Raw genomic sequence first — 15,587 nt, forward strand, 5'->3', positions numbered from 1 at the left:
TTAAACAGAAAGCATGCATATTACTTGCACGCAGTCTCTTTCCCTAATGAAGTGAAGGATACATATGGATGGGATGCAAAGAGAGCAAAACTGCTTCTCTCATCACAATGATAGGAATGCATGACATAATGCTCATATGTTGTCTATATTTCCTGTTTTTAATGTGTACCACACACCTGTAACTTAAAGAGAAAGTAAAAATGCACTATTTTCATCTGTTTAGACAGACTGACTGTCTGTATCATGCAGCTGATTTGGACAGATGAGTTGAATTATGATGGTAGTGGATGCTTGGCTGTGAAATCTAGTTGCGTTTGTGTCACACATATAATTGTGTGTTCCTGTGTGCATACCCCGGCAGATTCCCTGCAGCATGTCCTGAGGGAGTACGGGCTTGTGAAGCCGGTAAGCGTGGATGCAGACGGACGCTTCCTCTCCCACGCCGTCTCTGCCAGCCGGCTGAGTGGGCAGTGGTCCCACCGGCGCGCGAGGAGGCAGGCCAACCAGTATGGAGAGACCAATGAGTCCGAGACAAACTCCGAGCAGGACCACCTGGGGCACAAGGAGACACTCTTTTATAACGTTACTGTTTTCGGACATGAGCTTCACCTTCGCCTCAAGCTAAATTCCAGGCTCGTGGCACCAGGAGCCAAAGTGGAGTGGCTGGAGGATGATAACCAAACGCACTCTGAACCCTTGTTGCCCAGTCACTGCTTATATGTGGGCTATGTTACTAACATGAGGGATACATCAGTGGCTATAAGCAATTGTGATGGCCTGGTAAGTTATTTTTATTTGATTTATTACGAAAGGCCATGGGTGTCCTTGGGGTCAAGGATATAAAAATATGGGTAAAACTTTACAATATTTGTTAATGCATTAGCTAACATGAATTAATAATGAACAGCATTTATTAATCTTAGTTCATGTTAATTTCTGCATTTTTTTAAAACCAAAATTCGTAATATTAGTTAATGCACAATGAACCAACATAAACAATTGTATTGATATTAACACCCTCATGTTAATCTGAACCTATATGAGTTGAACACAAAAAATATATTTTGATAAATGATGGGCACCCATTTATTTTGTCCTACTGTGGAAGTCAGTGGGTACCATTAACTGTGTGCTTACCATCATTTATCAAACTATCTTCTTTTGAATTCAACACAATAAGAAATTCCTACAGGTTTAGATCAACATGAGGGTATGATGACAATATTTTATTTTTTGCATGAACTATGCCTTTAAGGTTTATTAAATTGGGAAACACTGGGTGGGCTGAGAATCTGAATGAAGGGTCTGTAAAGGTTGACCCCTGACAAAAGCATGACATCATATGCTGTAATTCGTCCAAATGGATCAGGCAGGGTGTGATTTTACAGCAATACAGTGTTTATATATATATACAGTATACTGTCATCATCATTGTTGGCTGTGTTGAGTCGGTTATTCAGCAACTTTAGAATGGCTCTTATATTGGATTTCTGCCAGAGGACCTTCCTGCCGGGCTCCTATGTGTGCTTGTCCTCTGATTGGCATGGTTAATGCTTTTGAAAAGAGGCTGCCAGTCACAACTTATTGACATCGCAAGAAACACAGCCAGTGGTGTGGGGTACATTTTGTTTCCCTACCTAACAACATTACTTTACTGAGGTGACCATGCCAAGTATTTGCTATCCTTCTCCTCTTGCATCAAACAGTTCTTTCCACAAATCGTCCTTGGAGCAGCTATTCGGCCTTGGAAACGGTCCATGAATTAGAGATCGACATAGATATTATTCATGTGTTTATATCTTGGATGAAATTGAAGGAATTCTCGTGCCCTTTGGTGGGTTGAATGCGAGTTGATGAGCGATTTTTTTATTTAAGCGCACATCAGTGCAGGCATTTATAAAATTGATCATGCTAGAGTCACCGCCGGTTTAAAGACACAAAATAATCACCGATTTAATTATGACATGGGCTTTGTCTCAAATGGCACAAGTCCAGATCAAGTGTTATAATTTGGAAACGAGCGCATGAGCTCCCGTGTAGCCACAATATGTGCCCAATCCTTTTGCCAAGCTTGTGCGAACCTCTCAGCGAATAACAACCCAAACGTTTTTACATGTCCAAAGCACCATACCGTAGACTTTTAACATGGCCGTGGGCCTAAATTTTTGATTTGAACAATATAATTGGGGTAAAACAATTATCGTGCGATTAAAATATTTAAAAAAAAAAAATTTTAAATTGTGTGCTGGCACTTCGAAGGCACCACTGCTTTGACACGTTTAGCCTATTGCAACACTTACTTAATAAAACGGCTATAAAGGCATGTTTTCAAAGTCAATGAGTAATCGTGTTAAAAATCGTGACTATGATTGTTACCAAAATATTCGTGATTATGATTTTGCCCAAAGTCAAGCAGGCCTTATTTAAGAGGACGACCACTAGTTTTACTTGCTCAGTAAAAAGAAAAAGATATTAGAAAAAGTTCACACGAGTTTTGGACCAAATGAAAAGAGTTCTGCTCTCGGGAAAACAAGTCAGAGCCTGGTCTGCGTCATATCCTCAACTTACCAAAGGCAAAATAGCTCATAAATTAATTTGAGTTTGTCAATGAACAAAAAAATGGGAGACGCTTGTTCATATAATTCTGTCTATCAGAACAAAAGGATATGTCATCGGCGATTATTCCACCATCCCTCCACAAACCACAACTCCACCTCATTCCTTAATAAATTAAATAAGTTGTCATATTAAAAGATATGAAAAGAACTCTTTTTCAAAATTTTTACTGATTCGGATTAAGTAACACTATTACTGCATCATTTTTTTATTATTAAAAGATGTGTGAATGGAATAAGGAAGTCTTATATAACCTTTACATTCCGATGCGTACATCTGGGCTTTCCGAATAGAGGGAACAGCACCTTTCCTTTACGATTAGGCCACACAGCAACGGATACAGTACGTATATCCCACCACTGTCTGTACTTGTAACTTTATGGCGTTCCTCACGCGGAGGGTGTTACATTTCTGCGCCTGGAGCACGTGGAGTTCAGAGCATGTCTGGGCAGCATTGGAAAACATTTTGAGTGACCTCACAAGTACAAGCCCCTGCTCCTATACACTCCAGCTGACTCCAGCACTGCAGGCGGAGAGGAGGCTGTAGCCCCGCAGTGAACTCACAGACGCATCCAGCACCACAGGAGAGCCGAGCCCCGGCTTTTAGTCGATGTAGAGTGGTTATTGCGTTTGACCCACGAGGTTGTCACTCTGGAGGTGGAATCTGAAGGGAGAACGGGAAAACGTTTTAGAGTCCTTATGAAAAAGTCAAAAGGATTTAATGTTGCATTTTAGAAAAATTTCCATTTAGCCATGCAACGCAGACTAAATCTGAGCACCTGCTTATGACTGCGTAATTGTTTTATTAGAAAATGTTTGCATAGTTTTTGTGGACGGTGGGATCACAATGTGCACATTAGACAGACAATGCAGAATTGCTCTACATTATTTGGAGTTTGATTTTATTTATTACCTTCATTACCTTACTTATTCAAAAGGTACTGTAGAATGTAAAACTGTATTAATTTAGGCATAGATGAATAATAAGAGTTGTGTACATGGTAACAACATATCGTGAGCCTTAAACACGATTGTTTCCTCCTTCTTATCTAAACCTTGTGCATGCAAAAAACAGACCAATCTCAACATAACACCAACTGTGACATCACAGTCGAGATGTACGCCCCCAACATTAAGTTACACATTAAATTAATTACAATGTTGTTTCTAGGGATGTTAACAAATAATCGATCTTCGATTACTTGTCGATAAGAATTAAATAGATACAATTTAACGATAAGCAAGATCATGCACGTGTGTTTGGTGCTTGTGCAAAACACATACAGCCGGAGATAAAAATGAAGCAAGTGCGGAGAAGTTAAACAAGCCGTGATCACAACGATGCTTGATGCCAAACACAAACCTGTTTTTTTTTAATGTCATGCGAGACTAGGCTATCTGCCAACGCAACGAAATGGCATCCGCAATGGATCTGATAGGGTCCGATACACAAAATGCAAAAAACGGTTAGGATACTGAAAGCAAAGACCCTCTTCAGGGAAGCCTGCAATATTAGCATAGCAATGCTGCTAACGCTGCTATACACGGGGAAGGAGACCAGAAGCTGTTTTAATGAACATATTAAAATGTAGCTAATGTAGCTAGTTTGTACTTTTTGCACATCGTTAACATGTACTAATACACACTTACATACCAAAGAAAATTTAAAGGGGACAGAGAATGAAAAACCATTTTGACCTTGTCTTTGTTGAATAATGGCAGTCTACCCACATTCACAAACATACAAAAAGTGCTAGACATGCTAAACATCTCAGTCTCATAGAAATTCCTCTTTTAGAAATGTCAGCCAGAAAACGGCCCAATCTGAAAAACTGATGCTTATGACATCACAGGTATCTCACTGCCCCTCCACTTTAAAATAATTGGCTACATTTTTTGAGTGGCAGCAAAGTCAGCCAATCAGTAATGAAATTGCAAGTTAAGCCAGTAGGGGGAGCCAAATAGGTGCAAAACCACTTGTTTAAAATCCCCCACCCTAAACGAGCTATCTGAGAGAGGATTTTAGGAAGCTTGTAAGTCATTACAGACACAAACAAAAAATTTTTTGTCTACATGTCACATCACAGAACAATGATAAATACTTCGTTCAATCATTCTATGTCACCTTTAAAAATGTGAATATGGACAATAGGTGCTTTTTAAGTGCACCTTTCAATATTTAAGATATCAAGGTTTATATTATGTAGACTGATTTTATTTAGAAAACTGTAAATCACAAAAAAAAAGATTTAGCTGAGTTTTCACAGACTGAGTCACATATGTTTCAAGCACGTGACTGCACAAACCTGACGACTTTTAATGCTGACTTCATTTTCAATTCCATGCATTTTTTATGCCCCATACGCACACACACCTGCACACACCTAATTCTTATATAATATAATTATATAAATCTTATAAAATATAGATCTGATATAAATTTTATATAAAAATTTGCGGGGGAGGTCAGAAGTCGTGTCATTATGTGGCACTGTTGGAGCAGTAGGTGGGCTGTATGCGACCTCTCATAAATTATTTAAACGGACGCTTTAGTGATGTGAGAATATATAGGTTTAGAAAAGCTCTTTATATTACAAAACTTTATGCAAGATAGATTAAGAGTACATTTTTAGAAGTGTAGCCTCTAAAACTTTGATTTGATTCACACTTGTCAAATAAAAAACTGTAAGGGTAACAATATCATTTATGCAATTTAAACAGCTAAATATGTGCAAACACTTTTTTATGTAAATTTGATCATGTTAAGCTTGCTGGTCCTTGTTTAAAGATGTACGCTGATTCCCAGGAAAAAGATAGAGAGTTAGGGTTTGACTGAGATACTAGTTAAAACTTTACAATTTTGCATGTAACTATTAATAGTACAAGCAAACTAGACTCAAATATTATAAATCTTTAGTCTCCTTTGTTTTCTTGATGCACCTGGAGATCAACACCCCTGATTTTCATCCTTAAATAAACCCCAAGATTTCAATAAGCTAGGTCAATGGTTTTTGTTTACTCTAAATTGAGCAAGAAAGTAAATCTTCATCAATGACCTCCCAAGTGTAAAATCCAGCTAAGACCAGCAGCTGGTTTTAGCTGGTTTAAGGTGGCAGTAGCTGGATCAAGCTGGTCTTCCCTGGTGGGTCAACTGGTCTTCCAGCCTGACCAACTACGTCCAGCTAGACAAGCTTAAAAAATGACCAAAACATAGATAGACCAGATAAATACACTAGCAAAACCAGCTAAAACCAAGCTGGGAGACCAGCTAAAAACCAGCTCACCTGCTAATGCTGGATTTTTCACTAGGGCTTTTTTATTAATGCCCTGAGTAAAACACTTAACCCCTGTCTGCTTGGGGTTCAGGGTTAAACTGCATTTAGTTAGGATGCTGGGACCCTAGCATTTTGTTTAGCTTTGAGCAATGCATTCGAAACCGCTTTAATCTCTTTTAAAGGCTGTTCACTTTTAAATGCACTATTAAATAATTGCACAGACCTGTTGCACAAGTTGTAACATTCTGCAATTGGTACCAAGCTTTGCTGTTGGCATTGGCGTCAATGACTCATTTCACCCGTGTGGTATGTTTCATTTGCTCTTTGCATTAACCTTGTTTTACTCAGACATAACCGCAAACCAGATGAATGCATCTCAGTAGACAGAATGTAATACATACACTGAATTCGGATGTGCCTTTTTTAAACAGGCTGATCTTACCACAAACACTCCTAGCGTCCCTTATGCGGCCCGCCCCAAACTCAAGCCATTGGTTGAGCCAGAAGACAGGGCAGAGTGAGCACAGTCAGAGCAATGTTTTAAAAAATACCACAGCATTTGCGCTGTTCAGGAAATTCAATTTTGTTATTAATAAACTGTTTTGACATTAAAAGAATTGCACGCTTTTAAAGCTACAGTCCGTAACTAATTTTAGTTATTGAGCAGATACATACAAAACTGTTTCTTTACCTTACCTTGACTGTAAATGATTTTGCAGAAAATGTTACTTTGATGTCATTTGACATCACATCAAGATCGAGTATGTATTGTAACCTGCAGTTTAATGTTTAAAACAGAGATGACGATAGAGAGGTGAAATTGCAGCTGTAACAAAACCAAGATTATGAATAAAACCTTAGTTAAGTTGGCTATATACTTCTGCGTTGATTGTAAAGAGGAGTAGCCTACGCAGAGACGTGAACCCTAGGCAGAAGCCATGCGGCGTAGCCTGACGTGCACCTCTGGCAAAAATGGGAATTAACAGGAATTAACGGGAATAAATTAGGAAATTGAAATAACTGCAGAGTTGCCTATAACAGGGAACTTAAATGTAGTTAAAAAATCTAATTTTGTTTAAAATAACAAGATTTAATGCAGTTTAAGTTGAATTTTTTACCCTGCAGATTCCTCAGTCACATGCACACTGCTTACTAGAATGATTTTTGAAGGATTTTTGATCAATTAAATTCAGGCTTGATGAGTGCAAGTATCAGGATTCTTTGATAAATAAAAAGTTAAAAAAGAACAATTTATTTAAAATAAAAATATTTTGTAACAATAAACTCTACCGTTCAAAAGTTGAGTGTTGGGTGATTCTTTTTTCTTTTTTAAACGTCAATTTTAAAATTTGTATTACCTTGCGTGCATGTTCGCTTATGCGCAAACAAAATGTTTATTTATGTTCGTATATGATATAGTTTATAGAAATTTCCCCAAAAAGTTTCCAATTTGGAATATTTCCAAAATTCCCCAGATTAAGTTCCCATGGAAAGTTTCTGGAAATTTACAGGAAAGTTTCTGCCCCTTTGTAACCCTCAACAGAACACATGTTAGGTTATTAAGTAAACCTATGCTGGGTTGTTTCATCTCATGGTTGAGTTAACAACAACCCAGCATGCGTTCTGTCCAATATTTACCTCGCTTTGGGTTAAAAATAACTTCGCAAAATATAGAGTGAGCTATGTGTACCGCAAGCACTGTGATTGGTCTGCTAAAACCCTTTCTCCGGCCAAAAAGATTGCACGCATTGTGACAGTAAAAATGATGGACTAAGTTGAGGAGCTATACTTAACAAAAGTATGTTGACCTCAATCACTGCTTATGCTTCTCCATAAACATACACAATTTTCTTCAGCTTTTGCCTCGATACTGTAAATGCCTGTGGACATGGTCTACTCGCGATCTGCATGTGTAATTGCACGTCGACGCAAACAACAAACCAAAAGTATGAATAAAAACTGATGTGTAACCTACAGCATAGTGGTCCTACGCAGAACAATAAAGCCAGCCTTACAGTGAATCATTGCAAGAAGGAAGCTATTGTCATTAAATAAACATTTTAAAGGGGCCATGTCGCGAGACTTTTTTAAAATGTAAAATAACTCTTTGGGGTCCCCAGAGTACACATGCGAAGTTTTAGCTTAAAATACCATATAGATCATTTATTAGAACATGGTAAAATTGACACTTTGTAGGTGTGAGCAAAAATGTGGTGTTTTGGGTGTGTCCTTTAAAATGCAAATGAGCAATTGAAACTCAATTGTGCTGTCAATTATTTTCTCTCTCTCTCTCTCTCTCTCTCTCTTTCTCTCTGCACTAAATGGCTGTGTCGTGGTTGAATAGTGCAGATTAAGGGGCGGTATTATTATAATAAGATCTACTTATGACATCACAAGGGGAGCCAAATTTCAATGATCTATTTTTGCACGTGCTTGCAGAGAATGGTTTACCAAAACTAAGTTACTGGGTTGATCTTTTTCACATTTTCTAGGTTAAAAGACGCACTTTATAGCAATTATAGCACTCAAACATGGAAAAAGTCAGAATTTCATGCCATGGCCCCTTTAAACATGTTAAGTTATGCGGACCTGCACTGTTGTAGTTGTCGCTAAAATCCGATAATCTGATAAGCTTATATGTGTTGTTTTTCAGTAAAGGATCATGTTCAAAGCTCATTGGTGCAGAGTCTGTCATAAAGCTCAGTAGTGCAGGTGCGAACCGTGAGCCCCTGTTAGGTGTGAAGGGACTGGGACTCGCACCATGAACATGTGCTTTACTTCTCCAGCAGGGGAACAAGCTGTTGCTTGCAGCCAAAGCTAGTTTGTAATAAGAAGCCTGAAATTAGCAGGATAATCATACTGGATCAAGCTTAGTTCAGAATACTGTAGGATTACATGGACTTGTGGAAATGTTTAGGCTGGTTGAGAGAGGTGGTGTCTTATATCAGTAACCATAGTGAAGTGAAATCTCAAAAATGGTCAGATTTGATTTAAGATGCTTTTTGGTTCTCCCAATTCAACTTGTAAATAGTTTTCTAAAAAAAAATCCTTCCAAATTTAATAAATTACAAGTTTTCTGTTATTTAAATAAGCCGAAGTGCAAAGCATCCTACAATACAGTCACCTGCCATAATGGCAACATAACATCATGTTGGGTGTGGCCAGCTCATTTCAAACTTCAAACTCCAAAAGAAGCCAACTCATAGATTCTGATCTGTGCCGAACCCTGATGATATAACATCATTATGATCCCCGCACACAAGGGAATACAGAAACATCTGGAAAACAGAATACAAATGAAAAGTTTTTTGTTAACACCCCTCTATTTCTCCATTAGTCCGATATTTTTTATTTAAGTCACCCAAGCATTCACTGGTACGCTTGTGTTATTGTCATCCTCTGTGCCGATACAACCCCGTGTTTCTTTTGTATCAGGACACCTTCACCTTCGATGAAACAGAGTGTACATTACACTGATTCAGGATCAGACCAATAGCCTTTAATCTTGCGAACATGCTCTTTTGATGTCAGCTTTGTTCAGGGTGGGTTTGGTCGGCGCCACACGAGCTACGCCTATTGCACAAGCTCGGCACACAGGGTGTCTCCAGTGAATTGAAAAAGACTGGTTGCTGTTTTTTAGGACAATCTGTCAGACGTAAGCACGAGGGCCTTGGCGCTACTTAGCTGTGTGTGAGCGTGCGTGTCAGCATACCGTAGCAGAGGATAAAAAGGGAGGACTAGTCAGGTAGAATTGCTCCAGAAATCTCCTGGCACCTGTCTCCTGGGAACTTTTCGGAGTGCTTTGATGATGTCATTAACATTCCACCAGCGAGGTCTCCAAAACGTAAAATCGGAGAAAAAATAAATACTCGGAGCAAAACGCCAGAGTGCACTGCTTGGTGTGCTGAAGTGAGAGAGGTTCAGGGGTACAAATGAAATCACTCGAGAGCTTTGGCCAACCATTCTTACAAAGTCTCATCTTCCAGTTGGAAGGCAACTCTCAATTCTGGAATGGCTTCTGAGCTTTTATTGTGAACTTCAACTTAAAGGGAAAGTTCACCCAAAAATGGAAATTCGGTCATCATTTACTCACCCTCAATAATAGTAAATGATGACTGAATTTTTTTTTTTGGGTGAACTAGCCCTTTAAGAGTCTAGTGATGTGGCAGCTGAGAGAGAGAGAGAGAGAGAGAGCGAGAGAGGTCTGGGCTGCATAGTCTTCTGATACCTTGAAGACAGCCCTCTCCTTCCTGACCGATACAAGCATTTATGGAGGATTGGGAAGGGATTCATATGCTAGATAAGAAGTCCCTGAGGGTGTACTCAACTGAACTCACTACAAGAACCTCAGCAGAATTCCTTAAGTTTTCGGATGTATTGAGGAATTCTTGGATGTATTAAGATGTTTTGTTGCTGTTCTTAATAAAGGCAAACGGTTTTCTAACTTAATATGTTTGGAAGTAATTTGGGAAATACTGTCCTCACTTATCTTTTCTCTTTGTTCTGTTTCTTATTCTCTAGGCTAAGTTATGCTGATAGTGTGACACATTGCTCTTTAACTGCAATGTTTTGACAATCTAAGTATTAGCCCAGCATTGCAAAAACAAAGCAGACAGTAAAAACAAAACAAAATATCTCCCTAATTAAATAAATTTACTTTAGGGTTTAAGACGTATGAGACAATTTAACATGACTTCTTAACATGAATACATATTAAACATATTAAAATTTACTTTTTTTAAGCATAAACTTCACAAAATTTTGTTAGATTGATGCCAGAAATATACATTTATTGTAGTGCTGTCAAACGATTAATCACGATTAATTGCATACCAAATAAAAATGTGTGTTTTATAATATATGCGTAAATGTGTAATAATTATGTATATATAAATACAAACACATACATGTATAAATACAAGACAAATGTGATTTATATTAGGGCCAGGACTCGATTAAAAAAATTAATCTAATTAATTAGAGGCTTTGTAATTAATTAATCGAAATTAATCACATATAAATATTTGACCTGAGAACATTGAGAAGTTATTTTTTCACATGGATTTTTAGTATACCATGAATAATGACTGAATACATAAGCTTAAGCAACAAAATATTGTTTATTTTTGTTCAACCAAGTCGTTGTACTCGGAGTCGGGCTAACGTCCACGCTAGCTGCTATATGTTTTGCATTGAGATGATTTTTGAGGCTCGATGTGCTGCGATGATTTGTGAATTCCTTGTTGCATAGCTTACACACAACCATGCTCTTATCGACGCTTCCATCCGTTCATTTTTTATAAAAAAAAATTATCATCCACGGGGCCAACCAAAGCGATCTCATCAGCTTCTTCGTTCATGTGCACTGTGGTTTGTTGTTGTCTGAAGTCATGAACGCTAGTTGGTGCTCCAGTATAATCGGTCCGCCGAAACTCATCCAATGAGAAATGTTCCGCGGTGCAAAAATAAGTGAATTTAAAATGCGTTAAAAATGTTTAACGCGTTATTTTTTGTGTAATTAATTAATCTTTATTAATGCGTTAAAGTCCCGGCCCTAATTTATATATATTTTTTATATAATGTAAAGGATACAAAACTCTTTTTCACAACATTTATTATTATGTTATCGTGTTTTATTGTGTTTTATTGAGTTACTTAGCTGTATTTTTTGTTATGAAGGCTTAACCGCATTTTGATTGATATTATTTGGAATGCAATATTTATATTTATATTTATAACACACAGGACACACACATATATTATGCAAATATGCAAACACAACCTTTTATTTTGTATGCAAATGTTTGACAGCCCTAATTTATTAAAATTAAAATAATAAACGTAATATGTGTTCATGAATGACAAAAATACTGATTAAGAAAAATAAAGTCACCATAAAACGAAAGTAGCAATTCTTTTTTTCTCTATCATGGCGTTTATCCAAGTGAAAAGGCTTCTGATATAAGAAAAAAATATGGTGTGTTGTCCATCGAGAACTGATTAGATCATTGGAAGTTGGGCCACGTTGCTAATTGCTAATCATTACGATCTTTTCCCGGTCAGACACAAGTCTCCAAAAAACCCATCTTCTTGCCATTCCTTGTGACAGGAAGTGAAGAGAGGTCGTTTGGATGAGGGTAGAAGGTTAAAGTTTTTGATTAAAGATTATGAGGGCACATTAATTTTTAAAAAAATAATTAAGCGCACAGATGAGTCATTTATAGAAACACTATAATATTCTATAAAAAATGTAAGTTTGAATTTCAATTTCGTCATGACTCGTGTGATGAGAGTGTTTATAACTACAAGCTAATTTACACTTATACAATGGCAGAAAAATAATTTTTTGGTATTGTTTGTTTTTGTTGAAGTTTAGGATCAGTGTGAATTAACCTTAAAAAGCTAAAAAAAATATTACAGTACAAAGCCATAAGTATTAGATCACGGTTGAGCAGAACAAGCTGTCAGTGACTGACGGTGCTGGTTTGGTGCAGTCTACCTAGTGCATCACCTTTATTGAAATAACCATGTATTTTTGTGGTTAAAGCGTAGTATCCCTGTTTTTGGTGTATTCATTCACTACAGTAACCATGGCTGCGTCCGAAACCGAACTATACTTCCATAAAAGCAGTAGGCGAGGCGAGTAGTATGTCCAAATTCATAGTGTTCTTAAACAGTAGGCGAAAAGTACCCGGATGACCTAGTACTTCTGGCAGGATCCCAAGGTGTTCATTCGATGGACACTGCTATCCCCCAGGTGAGCCCCAAGGAGAGAAGTTATCCATTGAAGAAGACGGAGGGGCGTTGTTTTATTCAAAAATGACCAATCGCGTTAACACAGCTCTTTTCAAATACAAAAACATATATTAAACAGCTCTCCCTTGTGGTTAAATTAGGGTAGTTTAACGTCATTCCAGTTAACGACTAACTTATGATGACGTATGTCACATGATGGTTCAATATGGCGAATGTAGTCCTTAACGTGTATGTAGCTCGTCATGTGTGTGGTTCGTAATTTCATAATATGTGTTCTGCGCGTCAAGTGATCTCTTTGTGCATCACGTGTCTTGTCAAAATAAGTGCTTTAGGGTTTATGATAAAAGAGACGCTTATGTTTGCCAGATACTCGCATAATCTCATGCGTTATCAGAGTTTACTGTTAAGGGAGTGTCTTGCGTGTATCTTTTATCATAAACAGTTTTGACGCGTGTGAAGCAGGCACTTATTTTGACAAAACTCATGATGCACATGATTCGCATGACGCAACAAACACATATTTTGAAAACACAAGCAACACACATGACACTCCGAACACTTATTTTGAATTAGCGCCTCTCGGATGAGCAGTCACCAGCCGCCACTGCTTTATACTATCCATATTTATATTATATAGTATCTACTGTTTTAACTGTCGATGTGTAGGTACTTCAGCCCTTGTTTTTTATTTGTTTTAACTGTAGTAAAACCATGGTTAATTTTCGTAAGGGCAGCATAGTCTGTTTGTGATGCTTAACCAGCATGGTCTTTTTGGCTAAGCTGGTTGACCATGTAACTCTAGCTATAGAGAAAGCCAAGTGGGGACACAAGTAATCCAACATCCCATGCTGGCCTCATTTCCTTATCCTTAATATGACACTAGTTTTAGTTTGGCTGTATTTGATTTTGTTTGGATGTGATTAAATCTCATCTTCAAAGAAGTGAGAAGAGTTGGAGGGAGGTCCAAGTATAAGATTTCCTTGTGTTTAAGAAAGAGAAAGAAACAAGACGATGAGTTCTTGGCAGCTGATGATGTGGCGAAGAGCTTGTAACATGAGATCATGGTTACCAATGAGGACCTGAATTCTCCAGAGGCCCATTGATAGAAAAGCTTTCCAGTGAGACATGACTTTATCTAAAAAGTTTTGCGGAAAGAAAGGCTGATTTCCATCTTAAATACGTTATTAGCTCTTCGGAAAAAGTGTTAGCACTTGACAAAAATGTAAGTGTTGCAACTGGAAGCAGGGATTCTTGACACTTTTGAGCTTTGTCCAGACCTCCTACAGGAAATCTGTGTCCATGTGTGTGTTAAATACTTTGTAGTTTTTGGCACCACCGTCATTGCTTTATCACACGAACATTCCCTATAAACTCTTTGCCAGATTTTAGGAATTACATTCTTTATCTGTCATTAAAAAAATTCCAGTTTTTCCTCCACTCTGATAGCTGCCTTATATTCCCAGTTAGATACTAAGAGAGGTGGACATCTGTGTGAAATCCAGGCCAACGATTGGACACTCTGTGACGGAGCAGCGGCTTTGGCTCAGAGAGTTTGTGTCTCTTTGCCCAGCTCAGAAGATAAATGATGAGGAGGAACACACAAGCCGTGCCTCTCTCTGTGGGATAGCTCTTATAATGGCTATTTCACTTCACTGTGTGTCTGTTCAGACACGCTCAGGTTTTTTGGAATCAAGGCCTGTCTTCAATCAAGACTTCATAATCCTTGAGTTATCTGACCTGAATCATCATTGGACTAGCACGGTCTGCTACAGTGCCATGCATAAAATTTGCATTCAAAATGAATCACACAAAATCTTTTCTAATATTTGAATTATTTTTCCTAGACATCAATAAGATTAAATGGAGAGCAAATGAAAACATTTGCGTCTCAGAAGTTTACTGCGTCTCAGATAAGACCAGTTGCACCACTTTTCTGTTTCTCTTTAATTATACTAATTTTATATCTGCCTCATTGCTTTCTCAATAAGGTCTGTTTACACACACACTGAGCTACTGAAGGAGCTGCTCTGAGAAACAGCCAATCAGAGCAGAGCTCCACATTATTATTCATGACCCTTTCAAATAAGGTAATAATAGACCATTTCATTCTAAAGGCAAATCCTAGGGTTGTAAATGGACATGTAAAACTGTTTCTGGATCATTGTTGCACTTAATAAAGCCACAAACCTTCTATGTAGATATCAGAGAGAACTATTTAACCTTTCAATGTGTTCTTTGGCACCTTTAAATGGTTTGGTTGGACTGGAATGAGAGCATTGTGTTTTGAACATACTGTATCTATACAGTAAAATTCAATCTTATTTCAAAAGAATATTAAAAATCCCAAGGGTATAAGCTCAGGCAATATAATTGTAATATACAAAGTTATTATAGTGCACAGAGCAATAGTGTGTCTGTCGTTTACGTGGCAATGTTTTATCTGTTTTACAGTAGATTGAATATACTGTAGATAGAAGAGACTGATTAAAGTTACATCACAGTCACAAATTGGCTCTGCTGCCCCAACAAAAACACACCTGAGAAAGCTCATCTTCATAAGTCTGACTGATCTTGGTCTTGCATAAATAAACTCAAAGATGTGCCTTGGCTTTGCTTTTCACTAAAAGAATGAAGACAGTGCTAATGTTCTGTATAAATGAAAACATAAGTCCCTGTTTTAGTAAGGCAGATCCTCTTGCAGTTCTCCATGAAGCAAAGCATGTTTAAAAACAAGGTTAATATCCATTTTCCCTTAACCAGGTCATGTTTGGAGATTTGGAGAAATCTGATTTCAAACAAAATAGGTCGATTTATAGTCGTGCATAAGGGCTATGCCGTAGGTTATCCATAGCCTGACGTGCACCTCGCCAAATTTTTAAAACAGCGCGTCAGTTCTACGTGCACCGCAAGCGCTGTGATTGGTCTACTAGAACGCCTCTT

The 15,587-nt window shown here is 37.8% G+C and overlaps 1 protein-coding gene across 2 annotated transcripts in view; it reads left to right on the top strand.

Annotated features, from left to right (window-relative positions):
* adamts2a (ADAM metallopeptidase with thrombospondin type 1 motif, 2a) overlaps positions 1-15,587 on the top strand; it is an 82,022-nt gene that overhangs the window by 581 nt on the left and 65,854 nt on the right. For both annotated transcript variants that reach the window (XM_065287514.2, XM_065287515.2), the window contains exon 2: positions 362-780. In XM_065287514.2, coding sequence (XP_065143586.1) covers positions 362-780 — 419 coding nt within the window. The remainder of the gene's footprint in view (positions 1-361; positions 781-15,587) is intronic.

This window comes from Paramisgurnus dabryanus, chromosome 18 (genome assembly GCF_030506205.2).
Source record: "Paramisgurnus dabryanus chromosome 18, PD_genome_1.1, whole genome shotgun sequence".
Taxonomy (NCBI): Eukaryota; Metazoa; Chordata; class Actinopteri; order Cypriniformes; family Cobitidae; genus Paramisgurnus; species Paramisgurnus dabryanus.